The 19,583-nt window shown below is 37.3% G+C and overlaps 1 protein-coding gene and 1 pseudogene across 1 annotated transcript in view; one reads left to right on the forward strand and one right to left on the reverse strand.

The window, feature by feature from the left end:
- Window positions 1-424: 424 nt before the first annotated feature.
- ATXN10 (ataxin 10) overlaps window positions 425-19,583 on the reverse strand; it is a 133,468-nt gene continuing 114,309 nt past the window's right edge. Inside the window, exon 9 of the mRNA XM_021710964.1 lies at window positions 425-564. Coding sequence (XP_021566639.1) covers window positions 445-564 — 120 coding nt within the window. The 3' untranslated portion in view covers window positions 425-444. The remainder of the gene's footprint in view (window positions 565-19,583) is intronic.
- Window positions 13,402-14,654, forward strand: LOC103257470 (annotated as a pseudogene).

Here is a 19,583-nt window from a genome sequence, read left to right on the forward strand (position 1 = left end):
CAGAACCCTTCAAAAATAAGATCAGCAGCATTGAAATGTTGCTTCCGATTGCTAGGGAGCAAGTCCTCCTCATGTTTCCATGTTGCCAAACTGTTGTTAAATAGTTTTGGAAGTTACGCACAATACTCATATCTCTATAGCCAAAAAGACGTTAAAATTTTTGTTTACTCCATGGACCACAAACATACTTTGGAAAGGTGTCATCGGTAACATGCAGCACAGGGGCCTTGATGAGCTGTATCTGCTCAAGTTGTAAAGCACTTTTTAGTAGCATGCTGGTTTGGAGGATCTTATTCTCCTTGAAAAATTTTGCCTACTATATCACAAAGGCTATAGAATTGATTTTCTAGCACCATAACTTTGAAAAAGTGATTCAGTTCTTAGAAACAAGCACACAAGCAAAGCAGTCAGCTACATGTTGAATGAACATCAGGGAAAGGACTGTTACCCCAAGACCCCCAGTTGTGAACTAGTGAGTGGTGATTCACATGCAAGGATACAGGGGTTATTGTCATCTATGGTGCAGCTGTCCAGGATCAATGGAATGCCATCCAGCTCATTTACCTAGAGAGAAAGAAGATACATTTATACACTAAAAACAGTCTGGTTAGGGTCAGAAATTACAGACAAACTGCTTCTCTTTTTGTATTTTCCTAGTGTTAAAATATCATCTGTACAATTATCTGAAATACCTGTATCAACCCCAAAATATATAAAACAGACATGTAAACAAAAAGTCATACTTTATTTTCTTTTCACTCTTCCTCAAAAATGTTGGGGAATTGGATTCATACAAAAAAAAAAAGCATAAAGTAGATCACTTTCTAATGTTGTTCACAAGGATATACTCCAGACACATCTGAGATTTAAGTTTAAAGAATAAAAAAAATGCCAGTACACGAAGAAAACACGAATAAATTCCTTTTCTAAGCCAGACTAGGATTCAAAAGCAATAAGGAAATTGTTTTAAAATTTGATTCTCTCTCTCTATTTTTTCTTTGAGTCAGGTTTCACTCTGTCGCCTAGGCTAGAGTGTAGTGGCACAATCATGGCTCACCACAGCCTCAATCTCGATCTTCTACCTCAGCCTCCTAAGTAGTTGTGACTATAGGAACGTGCCATCATCCCAGCTAATTTGTTTTTTTTTTTTGTAGAGATGAGGTCTCACTATGTTGCCTAGGATGGTCTCAAACTCCTGGGTTCAAGCAATTCTCACACCTCAGTCTCTGAGGGCTGGGATTACAGATGTGAGCCACTGTGCCTGGCTGAAAATTTAACTATATTTTTTAAAAAAGGCAAATGAAAACTGAGAAAATAAGCTGTAAGAGATCACAGATTTGTAAGATATTTACAAAAAATTAATATTTTAATATATAAAGAACTTGTAAAAGCTGAAACAACACTAACAGTCAAACAGAAAAATGGATGAAGTATATGAACAGAAATGGCACAGAGGAAAAACCACAAATAGACGATAAACATCAGAATATGCTCAACCTTGCTCAGAAGAGACAGGCAAATTACATGCAGCATTTTTCAGCTGCCAGACTGACAAATAACCAAGTCTGATAACAAAAGTTACTGGTGAGGTTACAGGGAAATAGGCACTCTCTTATGCTAGACTGAATGATAAATGGCACAACTCCTATGGAAGGGAACTAGTCAGAAAGCAGCAAAATCACATGTGCATTTACTTTCTAACCCAGTAAAGCCCATTTCTAGAACTAAAGATAAAAAATATACTACCAAGCCCAGTGCAGTGGCGTGTGTCTATAATCCGCACTCTGGAAGGCTGAGGTGGGAGGCTCATATGAGGCCCAGGGGTTCAAGACCAGCCTAAGCAACATAGTGAGACCACGTCTCTATAAAAAATTTAAAAATGACCCTGGGGTAATGGAGCACGTCTGCAGTCCCAGTTACTCAGAAGGATGAGGCAGGAGAGTCGCTTGAGCCCAGGAGGTCGAAGCTGCAGTGAGCTGTGAACGCGCCACTGTACTCTAGCCTCAGTGACAAAGAACCCAACTTAAAAAAAAAACCCAAACCAAAAAATACTACTCCATGAAATTATGTGTGGCACAGAGTTATTCACTGCAATACAGTTTATTTTATTTTAATGTTTTGTAGAGATGGGGTGCTGTTATGTTGCCCAGGCTGGTCTTGAACTCCTCGTCTCACTCAAGCAATACTCCTGCCTTGGCCTCCCAAAATATAATGCATATACCATAAAATTCACAGCTTTAAAGTAAGAAATACAGTGGTTTTTAGTATAATCAGAGTTGTATAACTATAAGTACTCTCTCATTTTGGACCATTTTCATCACACCTAAAAGAAATGAGCAGCTACCCCTCATTTCCCCCTAACCCTGGTCCTTGGCAACTACTAATCTACTTTCTGTCTCTATGGATTTGCCTTTTTGAGACATTTCATATAATATAGTATGTGGCCTTTTTTTGTACCTGGCTTCTTTCACTTAGCATAATGTTCTCAAGGTTCACCCATGTTGTAGCATGTACCAGTACTTCATTTCATTTTATGGCTAAGTAATAGAAATAATAGTCCACTGTATGGCTATACCATATTTTATTTTTCCATTTATCCACTGATGGACATTTGAGTTGTTTCCACTTTTTGGCTATTATGATAATGCTGCTATAAACATGTATGTATATGTATTTGAGTGGATATGTGTATCTAGTTTTCTTGGATATATACCTAGGAGTCGAACTGCTGGATCACATGGTAACTATAAACATTTGGGGAACTGCCAGACTGTTTTCAAAATGCCTGCAGCATCTTACATTCTCACTAGCAATATATGAGGGTTCCAGCTTCTCCACAAACTCATCAACTCTTGCTGCTGTCTGTCTTTTTATGGAGCCATCCTAGTGTAAGTGAAGTGGTATGTCATTACGGTTTTGACTCTCTGATGACTAATAATGGTGAGTCTAGCACAATTCATAATAACAAAGATCCTGGAAACCACTCAAATGTTCACCGACAGGGGCTGCTTAAATAAACCATGGCACAAATACAACAGATTGCTACAGAGCTATGAAAATGAATGAAGACAATTGCTGATGGACTGCTTCAGAGGAACCACTAGGATATAACAGTAAATGAGTGACAAAAGCAAAGTGAAAAACAGGCTTATATGAGAATCTTGTGTTTGACAAAGGAGGAGAAATATACACTTTTAAAAATATTCTGAAAAAGAAACAATAAAGGGTTAAACCAAAACCAAATAATAATATCCACAGGATGAAAAAGAGAATTGGGTAGAAAAAATAGAGACTCTGAATATATCTGGTTGTATAATTTTGACTTTGGAATCCTACATGTTTTATTTAACTTTTCAAAATTAATGTAAGGTTATAAAAACTGACAACAAACAGAAACAAATTAATCTAATGGCATATAGAACAAAGAAAAGTTATTTTACAGAATTAAAACAGTAGTCTGACGAGATATATAATTTAAGATCATAAAGAACCACACTGGAAATCTTAAAGTATACCCAGTCATCTGAGTATTAGTAATAATAATAATGTTATTTGAACTATTATTTATATTTAGTTTAAAACAAGTAGGTAAGTAATGTCATTAGCAATCAAGATTTTCACCATAAAAAGTATCAAATAAAAAAGCTAATTTTACATTTAAATAAGAAATATTAGTATGAACTCATATCTTTTTCTCTTTCCAAAAAATGTTTCTTAGTTTTGTTTACTGAAAAAACCTAGAAGCAAAGATAATCCACTAGCAATGAGCATTTCTAGTACCAGATTAGCTTCTCACTAAAAGAAACAAGATATCCAGTTGATTCTGATGCATAGATTTGCTAAAAATAACCATTACTGGTGATCCTTAGTTCCAAAAATGCCCAGAAGAGAATAAATTAGTTGGCAATTATTGAATTTCAATCATTTTTTTCCAGGCACTAGAGGCAGGATGGGAATTGAACTATTATTTAGTAGACACCTAGCATAGACTAGGCACTTTAATGATTTTATTTATTCATTCATTTATAATGAAGTCTTAAATGCCAGGGTAAGTATTATCAGTTCCCTTTTACAGATAAAGTGAGGCTCAGAAATTAAGTATCCTCCCTGTGGTCCTGCATCTACCAAGTGCTATTCAAAGTGAGGTCTGGAGACAACTGTCAGTTTGTAGGAATAAACACTGAGAGGAGAAGCTGAGAATTTCTAGTTATGCTAAGTCTGCTGAATCTTTTAATACAATCTGGGCTTGAATTTTCTCTTTTTTAAAACAATTTTTCTAGTAATTCACTTTATACCATACTTTATAAAAATATTGGTCAAGGATAGTTTGAAGGAAAGATAACAGGTTCTTCACCACCAGTAGTTTAAAAACGAAGCATTGGTATGGAGGGTAGGACCATTATAGAGGGTTGGTTTTGGGGGGGGGGATCATGTGTTCGAGGAGCACAGAGGAAAGGCTTATGGTCAAGCTGGTAATGGCCCCACCTAAGGTTGCATCCAAAGCTTCCCAGTGCAACCCTCACACCCCCACTTCTCCTCCAGCAACCTGCTATGCATCTACCAGTGGGATAGGTGCGAACAATAAAGTCTCCAAATGGAAAGGAGAGCTGCTGCCAAGTGTAAGCGCCTTGCTACTGATACTGGAGTAAAGATAAGGCGAGATCCAGAAAAGGAGCAAGGGCTTGTGACTGGCACAGAGAGGAAAGAACACCAGCTGATATTCACCAGCTGGCTGCAAATGTGTGATCTAAGCCCTTCTGGAACATGGGTGCATCTCCATGCCAGACTCAGGCTGGTTTTTGCATACAAAGTTTGGTTTAGCTTGGAGAACATAGAGCATGGTGCTCATGAAGGAGACTTCCCTGAAGAGTGACATTTAGCTTAAGATGAGAAGAAAGAAACTTGAATTAAATAAAATGAAGGCGGCTCCAGAGAGTGTTTTGGGCAGGAGGAAAAGCAGGTGCAAGAGGTGGGATCTAAGAAGGAACATGAAGAATTCACGGAACTGCGAGGCAGCACATCATAGGGATTAAGAGCAAGCACTATGGACCTAGACTGCTGGGTCAAAGCCTGGTTATGAGCCCTGTGGCCTTGGGTAGGTCATGGAACAGCTAAGATTTATTTTGCTCAACTGTAAAATGTGAATGACAGGACTAACTTCAAAGGCTGATTGTGAGAATGGACTGTATTACCATATCTGGTTAGCACAGAGTATATCCTCTGGGAATGACAGCAATAGTTGATGACATTTATGCTGCCAACTGGAAGTTCAAGAGGCTGGAACAAGGAGTTAGGCAGTAGCTCCTGAATGCATGAGGAAACCAAAGAATAACTTCCACTAAATTTATACTTCCACTCTGCATTAGGCAAAATTGCACATTTATTTTCAAAAACCAGTTTTTTTGATAAGTGAGAAATAGTATTATTCAGGATTATTCAATGCAAGGAAAACATCTTACTTTCATTAAAAAAAAAAATTCTGAGATATGCTAAATGGGTAAGATTTTCTTTGAAGAAAATGAAATCACACACTAAAAACTGAAATTGAAGTAGGCAATAAGGGTGAATTAAAGAGTTCTTAAAAACCATGGTTACACTGGAGTTGTGGGTGAGCTGAGGGTATGCGTTCCTGAATAAATATTTCCCATTCCAACAGCTGCATTACAAAAGGATACCAGGGAAACTTTTATAGAAACTCATTAAATGTTTACAACATAAATGACAAGGACGACAGTGGCATTATGACAAATACATAACTATACACTTAAGAATGAACACAGTTTAAGATCATTGGGAATGACCAATACAACAATTTCACAAACAGTGACTTACATTACAATTTTGTTATTACAAAGCTTCACGTTTAGTGCTGCAGCTACAAATGTCAAGCTAATGTCTGGGGCAGCGGAGAACAATTAGGAAATTAACAAGTTTTCTTCTGCTAGCACTTCATACAACAAGGAAGTTGTTTGTTTCTTTACCTAACATGTTGGGAATTGATTCTAGACCCATAATAAATGAGTCACAAACTGCAGTTCACATTGAGGAGCCAAGCTCAGTCAACACTTTCACCTGGTAATGCATCTCCACAAGACTATAAGCCTGGGTTAAACAAACTAACAGCCTCAGAAACAAGGCATAAACAGATGACAACTAATTGATTTGCTACGTATTCTTTTCTACATTAGCCAATAATTTCAGAGAAGGCACTCTGCAAAGTGTACAGGGCCAACTCTAATATTTAAGCTCCTTTGGAAAAATATATTAGGCTGATGGAACACAGAGCTTCAATTATTCTGGTTGCTCTTATATTGGGTGGTAAATAGAAAAATACAAGAACCTTAAGAAAGGCAAAAGTACAATACTAAGGTGAACCCAAATCTCCTACTTAAATATACATTGACTCAAGCCTAAATAATAGTTGATAAAAATGTGTTTATAACAAAGCTCCTCAAAACAAACCACCAGAGTCCTCCTGCTGAAGTGAACAAATGACCAGTGTGAGGTATCAATGCTATAGTAAGGTTTCTACCAAGGGATGACACCACCCTAAGCAAGCTGACAGCCAACTCAGAAAGCTCCAAGCCCAAAAACAGCTGCTGGATGAAATCGACTATCTTCCAGGAGATGCAGAAGCACTGGCCTCCTGATAGATTCATTTACCATTCCCTCCATACAGAGGGAATATGATGCTTTGGGAGGCAGGCAGACTTACAGGAGCATACCAGCTCAGCCTGTTAGCTGTGTGACTTTGGGGAGGTTTCTGAACTTCACTAAGACTAGATTTTCTTATATGGAACAAGAAGGTCATACCCACCATCTAGGGCTACAGAGAAGATTATGGGAGAAAGCATTCAGCATGGCACCCAGCACATCATGAAAACACAGGAAATGGCAGTGATTTGTTATATTATTTTCACCTGGCTCTGAGATTCTAAAGGTTTCCTTTACTATCCACACTTGAAAAAAGCTGGACACAGTAATCCTTCACCAAGCACTAGTTATCCTTCAGGAAAGTTCAAATACAGAAAGATTTACTTCTACAATCAAGAAATTCGGTAGATATGGGTTACTCTAAGCTAGTGCCACATATCTCATGAACTGGGTGGACCTCTGGATTCGTAATTTCCATTCATACTGTTCTGCTGGCTTTTGCCTTACACCACAATTCTAAGACTCACAAAAATATAGTATCAATGATCTTTTTTCTTTGCATTTATTTCTACTGTGCTATGTGCAGCTTAGCACTGAACATTTCAGGATTGAGCTGCAGCTTATATCCACGCCAGAGGGAACAACAAGCGGCATGACGAAAGAAGCAGCAAGAAAGCAGGTGGCCTGCAACTGCAGACACTAGGAGCTAGAACTAAGGAGCACACGTCCAGGCCAGTGCTTCTCGGCCTCAGCTACACCTGAGAATCACTTGAGGAGGTTTCAAAAAGTGCCAGCACTGTGCTTCCAACCCCGAACAAATGAATCCAAATCTCTGGGCATCAGTGTATTAGACAACTCTCTAGGTGACTTCAATATGCAGCTGAGGTGAGAACTCCTGATCTACCTAAAGTCAGAGAGCACCCACAGAGCCAGTGTCTGTGAGATCTGCTGCAAACCCCAGAAGAAACTCCTGAAACAACGCACTACCCTACACATTTCCCCCCTATAATGCTTTGTTTTCTTTCCTTCTGAATTGCACTAGAGACACAATGTGCATACAGTAAACTGCAAGTGCACCCATGTAGCCACAGACAAATATATAGAACATTTTCATTATCCCAAGAAAGTTTCTTGTGCACCTCCACTATCACCACAGCTTACCACACTCTCCATGCCAGCAATCTATTTCTGTCACTAGAGGTACATTTTGTCTGTCCCATAATGTAACACAAATGAGGTTGTATAAAAAGTGTTTTCCATAGTTTGTGAGATTCATCCAAGTTGTTACATGTATCAGCAGTTTGGTTATTTTTATTTCTGATTACGAATACACTGCCACTTATTTATCCATTCATGTGCTGATGGATATTTGGGTTGATTCCAGTCTTATCTGCAATGAATAGAGGAGCTATGAACATTTACATCCGTGTCTTTTCATGGACACACATGTTTTCATTTTTCTTGGGTCAATGCCTAAGAGTGGAATTGCAGGAATATGTTCAACTTTATAAGAACTGCCAAACTATTTTCCAAAATAGTCGTACCATTTTATATTCACTCCAGCCATGTATTGGTTACTCTAGATTCTTACCAACACTTGTTACTTTCAGACTTTTTAGGTGGCATCAAATTGAGGTCTTAACTGCATTTCCCTGATAACTAATGAATGATGTGAAGCATATTTTCAGGTGCTTATGAGCCACTGCTATAGCTTCTTTAGTGAAGTGTTGTTCAAATACTTTTCTCATTTTTTAAATTGGGTTGTCTTGTGTTGTAAGAGGCTCTTTACATATTCTGCATATGAGTAAGTCCTGTGTCAGATGCACACATGTATTACAAACATTTTCTCCTAGACCATGGTTTGCCTTTTCATTTTCTTAGTAGTGTTTTTCAAAGAGCATAACTTTGTAATTTAGATGAGGAACAATTTATCAAACTTTTTTCATGGTTGGGATACTTTTTGTATCCTAAGAAATTCTGGCTTACTCTAACATATTCACAATGCTTTCTTCTGTTAAGTTTTATATTTCCAGCTTTTATAGTTACATTTTAAATAAATTTTGTCCCGTGTAAGATAAAAGTTGAGGGTTGTTTTTTTTCCCCCCATAATGATACAAAATTGTTCCAGTATCATTTGTTGGAAAAAACATCCTTTCCCTTTCAGTCTATCTCTGGACTCTATATTCTGTTCTGCTGGTGTATACAGTTATATTTACATGAATATCATACTATCTTAACTAGCTTTACAGTACGTCATAGAAGAAGTATAATCCTCTTTGTTTTCAAAATTGTTTTTGCTCTTGTGTTCACTTGGTAGGGCTGCCATGACAAAGTACTGAAACCTAATGGCATAAACAACAGGAATTTATTGTTTCACAGTCCTGGAGGGTAGAAGTCCAAGATCAAGATATTGACAAGGTTGGTTCTTTCTGAGGGCTATGAGGAGAATCTGTTCCAGGCTTCTCTTCTAGCTACTGGTGGTTTGCTGGCAATCTTTGACATTCCTTGGTTTGGAGACCTCTATTTTCATTTTCACATGGCGTTCGCATTCTCTGTGTGGTCTGTATTCAAATTGCTCTTTTTTATAAGGACACTAATCATTCTGGATTAGGGACCCATCCTACTCTAGTATTATCTCATCTTAACTTAAGTAATTACATCAGCAATGACCACATTTCTAAAAGGGCCATATTCTAAAGTACTGGAGGCTAGAAATTCAACATTTGAATCTTGGTGTTGGGGCGGGGAGGAAGCAGGGGGAGGCACTCAATTCAACCCATAACAGCTATTCTAGGCCTTCTGCATTTCCAAGTAAATTTAAAAACCAGTTTGGTAATTTTTACAAAAAAAAGTCTTCTGATATTCTGACTGGTATAGCATTCTCTCCATAGATCAACTTCCAGAGATCTGATTTCCTAACAATATTGGGCTGTCTCCTAAATCTTACCTCATTAATGTTTTATTTTTCACAGTATTGTTCTTGTCCATATTTTGTTAAAATTTATTCCTAAATATTTTATGCTTTATGATGCTATTGTAGGTGGCACTTAAATTATTCCTTATTATTCTGTTACTTGTATATAATTAATTTTTGTTTATATATCCTGTGACCATTCAAAATTCACTTCTCATAGTAACCTTCTTGTAATTTCTTTAACACATATGATCATCTTATTTATGAATAAAGACAGTTTTATGTCTTGCTTTCAATCTGTATACTTCTTATTTTTCTTGGCTCAGTATGTTGCTTAGAACCTTCAGCACGTTGTTAACTGGAGTGGTGAGAGCAGACATTCTTGCCTTATTCCTGATTTTAGAGAGAAAGCAATCAGTCTTTCATCACAAAGTATGAAGTTAGCTGTTAAATTTTTTCATAGATGCCCTTTTCAAGGTAAGGAAGTTCCTTTATGCTGCTAGTTTACAAAAAACTTTATCATGATTGACTTTTGAATTTTGTGCCAAATGCTTTTCTCTACTGAGATAATCATATTGCTTCCCCCTTCTTATTCTGTTAATCTGAGAGAATTAAAGTGTTTGATTTTCTAACATTAAACCAAGAATGCATGACTGAGATAAACTATCCTTGTTCAAGATGTATTACCATTTTACATATTACAGAATCCATGTTGCTACTACTTTGAAAAGAATGCTTATATTTCTGAGCATGTGGTATACTCGCTCTGTAGTTTCTTTTTTTAATCTTTTTCTCTTTTAGGGTCTTTGTCTGGATTTGGAACAGAGTAATGGTGGCTTCATAAAATAAGTTGAGAAGTGTTCCCTCTTCCTTTATTTTCTGAAAGAGAATGGGTATTCTTTCTTTCTTAAATGCTTGGTAGAATTTTGAAACTGTGTGTGTCTGGAGACTTTGCTGTGAAAACATTTTTAAAATAAAAATTCATTAAAAATATATAGGCTATGCAGATTTTCTATTCATTCTTGATTCAGTTTTTATTTTGTTTCTTACAAGAAAAGTGTTTATATCATCTAATTTATAAGAAAAAAACTGGCATAAGTTGTTTACAATGTTCCCTTATTATCCTTTTAATGTCTGTAATATCTATAATGCCACCTCCTCTTTCATTCCTGATATAGGTCATTTATACTTTCTCTCATTTTCTTGATCAGTAGACAGATATATCAATGTTATCAATCTTTTCAAACACACATCCAGCTTTTGACTGCATTGAGTTCCCTACTCTGTTTTCTACTTCAATGATTTCCATTCTTTGTTGCTTCTACTTACACTGGTTTAATTTACTCTTGGTTTTATTAGCTTCTTAAGTTGAAAATTAAAATCACTGATTTTAAATCTTTCTTGTTTTCTAATGTATTTGAAATTTCCTAAACACTATTTTATTTCCAGCTCACAAATTTAGATGCATTGTGTTTTCATTTTTATTCAGTTCAAAATATTTCCTCATTTCTATATGATTGTATTTTTAACATATGGGTAATATTTAGAAGTGTGCTGTTTAATTTTCAAATATTTTGGGATTTTAAAGATACTTTATTGTTTTGGTTTCTAATTCTGTTGTCATCAAAGAATGTAGTCTATAGTTTCAACTCTTTTAAATTTATCAAGATTTATTTTATGGCCCAGCATATGATCTGTCTCGGTGAATATTCCATGTGTACTGGAAAGAATGTATATACTGCTGTTGATGCAGTGTTCTCAAAATTTAAACTGGTCGAAGCAGCTGATGATATTTAAGTTTTCTATATTCCTCCTGATAGTCTTTGAGCTTGTTTTAGACTTTACTAAGAGTATTGAAATCTCCAGTTATGATTGCAGATCTATTTTTCCTTTCAGTTGTCAGTTTTAGTTTCAATTATTTGAAACTCTACTGTTAGCAATATATATTTAGACTATATCTTCTTTACCTCTAGGAACAGTCCTCAGGTCTATCTTGTCTAACATTAATATAGCCACTTCAGCTTTTTAAACAAGTATTTGCATGGTAAATCATTCTTTTACTTTTAACCTATCTTCATCTTTATATTCAAAATGTGTTTCTTGTAGACATCATATAATTGAGTCTTGTCTTTTTAAAAAACCATTCTAATAGTCTTTCTTTTAATTGGATATTTAAGACATTTACATTTAATATATTTATCAATATGATAGGGTTTAAGTTTATTATTCTGCCATCTGTTTCCTATTTGTCTTAACTATTCTTTGTTCCCCTTTTCCAGATTTTTGTTGTTGTTGTTATTCAGACAGGGTCTTGCTATGTTGCCCAGGTTGGTCTTGAACTCCCAGCCTCAAGCAATCCTACAGTCTTGGCCTCCCAAAGTGTTGGGATTATAGGTATAAGCCACCCCTGGTCACCTGCCAGTCCCTTTTCCAGACTTTTTTGAGACTGAGTAATTTTTAATGTTCCACTGTTTTCTTCAATACTGGCTTATTAACTATCTTCTCTTTTTTTAAGGTGGTTGCTCTAGGGTTTAGAGTATGCATCTTTACCTTGTTAAAATCTACCTACAAATAACATTATACTAATCTGCATACAAAGTAATAATCTTACAACTGCATACCCCACTTAATCTTTAAGCAATTGCTCTCATACATTTTCTTCTAAGCATATATTGTAAATCCCCAAATAAACTGCCACCATGATTGCTGTAAGGAGCCAACTACATTTTAAAGAAATTTTTAAAAATATATTTTTTACCCATATATTTATTTTTTCCAATGTTTCTGATCCTCTGTATAGATTTATACAGATCAGGTTTCCATGTGGTTCTCATTTTTTTCCACCTTGTAGAACTTCCATTAACAGTTATAGCATAGTTCTGTCAGTGACAAGTTCTCTGTTTTTGTTTGTCTAGAAATGTCTTTATTTTGCCTTCATTTTTGAAGGATATTTTTGGATACATAATTCTAAACTAATAGTTTTTAGTATTTTAAAAATGTCATTCCACGGATTCCTGTCTTGTATCATTTCTAAGGGGAAGCTTGCTATATCATTCATTATTCTTTTAGACTGACAGGCAAAAGTCAGTGAACTGAAGGGTAACAACACTATAGATTATTAATTTTTATAAACATTAATAAAATGGAAAATCCTGAAAAGACCAAGGAAGGAAAAAAGAGAGACATCTTTTAAAAAGAATAGCCTTAAAAAGGAGAAGTATAGACAATACAGATAAAATAATAAAATATTACAGGCTGGGCTCAGTGGCTCAGCCTGTAATCCCATGCTTTGGGAGGCCGAGGTGAGTGAATTGCCTGAGCCTGCAGGTTTGAGACCCACCTGGGCAACTTGGTGAGACCTCATCTCTACAATAAATCAGAAACTAGCCGGGCCTGGTAGCGCGCGCCTGTAGTTCTGGCTACTCGGAAGGCTGAGGTGGAAGGATCGCCGGAGCCCAGCAGGTCGAGGCTTCGGTGGCTGGGAGCAGCCATTGCACTCCAGTCTGGGCGACTGAGTGAGATGGCAACTCAAAAAATAAAATAAATAAAATAAAATATTATGAACAATTTTATGAAGAAAATGTGAACATCTAGATGAAAAAGACATTTCTGAAAAAAGTAGAAAATTCCAAAACTGGCAAAAGAAATAAAAAGCTTGAGTGGGCCTTTGTTCTGAGAGAAAGCAGGATTTGGGTGTAGTGAGGCCTCCTCAGAAGTAGGCAAAACAGCTCCATTGTGGAGATGTATGGTTGGTGACCTTCTCTCCAGATGCTGCAGTGCCTGTATCCTTGGCAAAGGCTCTGCTGAGCCATGCAGGTAGAATAGACTGATCCCTTCTGAAGCAATATCTACCTACAATAAAGTTGTGGTCTCTAGAATTCCAGTCATTTTTTGCAGGATTGAAGAGCCTGACAAAATTATTTGTCTAAGAGAATCATGAATTAAAGGCAGAAGGAGCAGTGAGGGATTTACCAAACAGAGTAAGGCCTCAAGATGGGAATTCTGCTACTACTGCTACCCCTGCTTAAATGCAGATGTTTCAGTCAGTCAGTATTCGGATGACAAAGTGTGGAACAATTACTGTAATGCTTCATGAAGAAAATTTTGGAATTACTACACTTTAGATTGATGTAGTCGCTGATAGAAGACATGTTGAAGTAGAATTCACAACTGACTGGGAGAAAAAAGTTTAACACGGAGCTCTCACTATAAATTCCTTTTTAAGTTTTGATGGTACCTTGTTTAAATACTTCAATGATTATGAAGATTTTAAAAAATGAAGAAAGTTAGATTTGTTGGACATGAACAGAGAGTACAAGAAGACTACTTTTGAACTTTAAGATATTTCAGGTTTTATGGAAGAACTGTGGACAAAGCTGAGCCATGCAATGGAAGAGACTGTGCCTTTTGAAGCAGTATCTATCTGCAACTTCATTGTAGTGATGACCTGTAGCAGTCCCCAGTAGTCAACTGGTGACCATGATCCTGAGACTTTGAAAGCAACTGCAGAAAATGCAGTCTTGGCTGGGATATCAGGAGAAAGGATTTAGGTGAAACTAAAAAAGTTCTTGTTGGTAAATATGCAAATCATCTGACTCACTTTATCTATGATCTTGATGTGGCTCCTTATATAGATTTAACTGCTAATGCAAGTTTAGAAGAATTTAACAAAGTCAATAAAAATGCCAAAAGTTTTCCACCAAAGCCGATGACTCCTTAGGCCTCATTATTCAAAGTACAAGATGATGTCAGAAAATTGGATTGGAGGTTGATGATTTCAAAAGAAGAGAAAAACTTTGGCTTCAATATTTAAAAATAGGAAAAGTTTAAATAAGGCAATAGATAGTTCGATAGTTCAGAATCACTGAAACTCTTTCAAGACTTTCTTATGGACTCTAGGGTATCTGGAGCAACTACTCATGTATGTGAACTACTGAAGAACCAAGCAGAGTACTGTCCCTAAAGGAAAGGCAGCAGTGGTCTGCTTCTCCATCTCCTGTAAGCGGTCACAACACCAGAAAAGGTTGGTACTTCTTGAGGGAAAGAAGCAGGGGCTCTATTACAGTCGCAAGAAATAAACTTCTAAGTTACATAAAGAAGACCTAAAACTGACGAGAGCTAGCTACCAAAAAGCGGAAACTTTTTGATAAGACTCGTTTTTTTTCCTTCTCTCTTTCTTAGTGAAAATTAAGAAACTACAACAGTATAAAAGCCAGCTTTAGAGGCCTTCTTTAGGGTAAAGGTCTTACTTTGTTCTAAAACCAGGAAAGACAGACCAGTGCAAGGAAATTATGGTTCTTTTAAAATTATGAACATAGACACCTTTCTCCCCAAACCCTAGGAATAATACTAGAGTGATTAAATGAAACATGCTTTAAAAATACATTATGATCAGGCAGCAAGAATAGATTGTGAATGCAAGAACAGATTAATGTGAGTCAGAAAATCTGCAATGAAATTATCCTTATTAATGTGCTCATGATGATTTCAATCATCACAGAAACATCACCTGATTATGTTTAGTCCCTATTTATGATTTTTTAAAAATTCTCAGAAAACTGGAGAACTTTTTTAACTTGAAAAAGGCTATGTGTCAGAAACCTATAGTAAATATCACAGGTAATAGAAAGTTTAGACAGATGCCAAGACCACAAAAAACAAAAGGGTACCAGCTCCTGCCACTGATGTCGAAAATAAATTCAATAACATACTGTAATTTTAAAAGGTCTTTCTTTGAAGCATTCTGTCTCTAGAAATCAAAGATGCTCAGAAAATCAAAGAGGAACTAGAATGATGCGAAAAGTATTTTAGTCTTACTATCAGAATGGAAACAATGAAAGAATAAAAATAAACTAAAGCACTATGACTGATTTAGCTGAAATAAGATTGATTTTTTTTTTAAAGATGTAAAAGATAAAATCTTCAGGGATAGACTACATAGATAAAAAACGAGAAATAAGACCTAAAAGGTCAGGAAAAAAAGTCATAAAGGAAAATGACATGCACAGAGTTCCAATCACTCTTAAAGTAAATTTTAGAAAAGGGTAGATGCTTCAGAAGAGATCAGAACAGAAACTGTAACTGGGCTCCTTACAAGACCCAGGAGGGAAGAGAGGCATGGTCTTGACTCACTGGAATTACTCATAACAGGATCCAAGAAATTAGAGTGGAGATTGCTCCCAAATGTCACAGTCTGCCAGTCGTCAGAGACTAACTGAAATCTGACTTTCTGCTATGGTCTGCTATTTGGCAATGAATACTAAGTGCTGGTTTCTGGGGATATTCTTTTGCTTGGGGTAACTATTAGAAGACTGGGAACTGGCTTGTTCTCTAACTTTGGTGGTGGTATGGGGGCAGTGTTTTGATAATTCTGTGTCCTGTTAACTTTTTTAATTTTAAGAAGTGAGGCATATCTGAGGTTTGGTATTGAGTGTTCCTGAAGGAACCACACAAATTCCAGCAAGTAATAGTCCAAGCTGCAGCTGTTAGAAGAATCCTGACCTTATGCAGGCATTAAGAGCCCCTCTATCTGGGATTGTGCAGAACAAGAAATCAGGGAGAATACATTTTGAACTTCAATTTATTCGAACATACACGGGCAAGAGAATTTAACTTTAATGCCTTTGGACTTTAATTTAAAATGAAATGTAATCTTTGGATTTTCATACCTCCCTGGGAATTTGATAATGAGATAGAATTAATATTCAAATAAGGAGTGTCTCTTATGGGCATTTTATTATTACAATAAATTTAGGCCTTTCACTGGAGTATCTTAATATGAAATGAATTTTCTGCCTTGCGGTCAAAATGATTTTGAAGTTAATTAGATTCATGTGTTGTTCTGACCCACTTAAGAGTCTTCTGGGGGTAAGATCTCCTCTCCCAACCAATGGTCCAAGAGAGAAAAAAGGAGTGTGGTCAGCAAAGCAAACTCATAACAAAAGGTGGGAAGAGGATGGTCCTGACAAACCAAGCTTCTCTCCAAAGGAGGACATACTTCCACATACTAGATGACCAAAGGTAAAGCCCAATACATCTGCAGACCACTACCACCAAGTATGACAGAGAGTTAGAGGTCTTTTATGTTGTAGAAAGAGTTGAACTAACATAGTACCCTTTGACTTCTCCAGGCCCTTCACTGGCTCTTTCTAGGGCAGTGACAAGCAGTTCTCTCAGAGTCTGGTTGTGTGACGTCCATGGTATATAGAACAGTTATTTGTTTGCTTGCCTAACTCTGTCATTAAATTTGGAGGCTTTCAATTACAAGAATCATATTTCATTTATTCTTGCATCTCTTACTTTGCCCTCAGATGCTCAAAAATGATTTTCTGAAAAAAAAATGCATGTATGTGATAGTAGGGAAACATCTCTTGTGAGTGGTCCTACCCATACATTCACTCTACCTTCCATCCATGCAGGTTCCAACTAACAGTTACATAATGAAAGAAGCTTAGTGGCATGGGGGGGGGTGGCGGGGTTGTAAGAAAATAACTAAAAATACAGGTATAGATTATAGTAATTCCTATGAAAGAAATAAATAGGATGACATTGAAACGGAGAACCATGAGAATGATCTCGTCATGAAAATGAGTCAGATACTCCAAGACCTCAAGGAAAGACCATTTAAGATAGAGGGAATGAGAAGTAAAAGACTCTGAGGTAAAAGGAATTGAGCATATTTGAGTTACAGAAAGGATTCCAGCGTGACTGCATGCAGGGAGCCATAGGGAAATGGAAGAAGATGAGGTTAGAAGGAGGAAAGAAGCCCAGTTTCACGGAGCAGTGTTCTCTGGACTGGCAGTATGAGCATCACTAGAAACTTGCTCTTTTGATGAGAAAATTCTTGGGACTCCATTCCAGTCCTAAAGAATACGAAACTCAGGGGTTAGGACCTAGCAGATAGTGTTTTAACAAGCTTTTCAGGTTGGGCGCGGTGGCTCACACCTGTAATCCCAACACTTTGAGAGGTCAAGACCGGTGGATCACTTGAGCCCCAGAGTTTGAGAACAGCCTGGGCAACATAGTAAGACCTCTTCTCTACAAAAAAATGTTAAACATTAGCCTGGTGTGGTGGTACATGCCTGTAGTCCCAGCTACTTGGGACGTTAAAGTAAGAAAATCACTGAGCCCAGGAGTTGGAGGCTGCAGTGAACTAAGATCAGGCCACTGCACTCCAGCCTGGGTGACAGAGTGAAGCCTATCTCTAAATAAGTAAATAAATACCATTTAGATAATTATGATGTATGCTAAATTTTAAGAAGCAATGATACAGAGCAGTGGTTCTCAATTCTTACTGTGAACCTAAATCTCATAGGGAGTTTTTAAAACTATTCATGTCTTGGGCCCACCTCACACCAACTTCATGTGCATTTTGGGAGTGATGATCCTGGTGCATATATACATATTATATATATGTATTAAAAGTTCCCTAGGTGATACAGATATACAGTAGGGTAGAATATAAAGTCCTGGAGAGCAGAAAAATAATTTAGATTTTTTTTTTTTGAGTTGGAGTCTCACTCTGTTGCCCAGACTGGAGTGCAGTGGCTGCTCTCAGTCACTGCAGTTTCGACCTGCTAGGCTCCGGCGATCCTTCCGCCTCAGCCTTCCAAGTAGCTGGAACTACAGGTGCGCGATACCACACCCGGCTAATTTTTTATTTATTGTAGAGGTGAGGTCTCGCCAAGTTGCCCAGGCGGGTCTCAAACCTGCAGGCTCAGGCAATCCACTCACCTCAGCCTCCCAAAGCGCTGGGATTACAGGCTGAGCCAATGAGCCCAGTCTAGATTTTTTTTTCTAAGTGTAAAATGAGCCACTGACAATTTTATGCAGGTGCATGAAAAATCCAATTTGGATTTTTAAAAAGATGACCCTGGTTGCTCTATTAAAAAAAAAAAAAAAGGCAAGTAGAAAGGAGCAAGAGTGGCACCAAGAAGGCCTGGGCCTGTGAGGAAGCTGCTGCGGATGCTGAGCGAAAGGTGATGTGGGCCCTGACGCTGTGGTGGCAGTGGGGACAGAATGGTGCAGGCTGGTGTGAGATATACGGTACAGACAGATCAGACAGAAATCGTTCTCTAAGATAGTGGGTCATAAGAGAAAGAGACAAATGGAAGATTCTAAGAGTTTGGTTGAACTGGATAGGTGGTGGGATCATTTACTGAGATGGGGTAAAAAAGATCACAGTTTGGGCATATTAGGTGGGAGGCACCTGTCAATACCTATGTGAACACTGGCAGTGGTGTATTTTCCATATCTCATATATGTAGAATGTAAGCAGTTTTGTACCCTAGTGTGGAGCTCCATGGCCAGATAACTGCAATTGCACAGTGACAAGATTTTCTGTAAAAACTACACTGAACATCAGATTATGTTCTCACTGATCATTTTTCAGGGTAACTTCTTTTAGAATCTTAGTTCCAAACTGGGCTATGAAACATGCAAATTTCTTACTGTGACCTGTTAAAATTATATAGGAATGACAGATACACATATACATATACTACACTAAATGTAATTAAAATCATTTTAATTCCAACAGACTATTCTGTCCTATGCCAGGACATGGGAAGAACAAAGAAAACATCGATGAGAAATTCAATTCCCACACAGTAAGTATACTGAGTGCCCAAAGTAAAAAGAAGGAAATACCAGTATTGGGAACTGAAGGCTGTGGGAGGCAGGAGGGAAATAGCCAGGGAGCTCACCATATCCTAAGCCTCCCTATCTCCCTAATGCCCTGAGGGCAAAGGGGTCAGGCAGCAGGGGGAGAACCAGAAAAAGGACTGAATTCCAGTTTTGGAGTCAATGAGAATCACAGTCCATTTCAGTTAGAAGACTGTCATCTTAAAATTTCACTGCAGCCTCGTTGACACTCTAGGGTCTGGCCCTTCCTTCAGGGGTTAAGCCACAACCCTGAGGTGGGAACAGATCCTATTCATGAACATTCTCAGCATTTTCCAACACATATATATTATATACTTATAGTTATTTTTTAATGAAGATCACCTCTCTATAT

This window comes from Carlito syrichta, unplaced genomic scaffold (assembly GCF_000164805.1).
Source record: "Carlito syrichta isolate Samal-C Ts95f unplaced genomic scaffold, Tarsius_syrichta-2.0.1 Scaffold301761, whole genome shotgun sequence".
In the NCBI taxonomy this organism is placed as follows: Eukaryota; Metazoa; Chordata; class Mammalia; order Primates; family Tarsiidae; genus Carlito; species Carlito syrichta.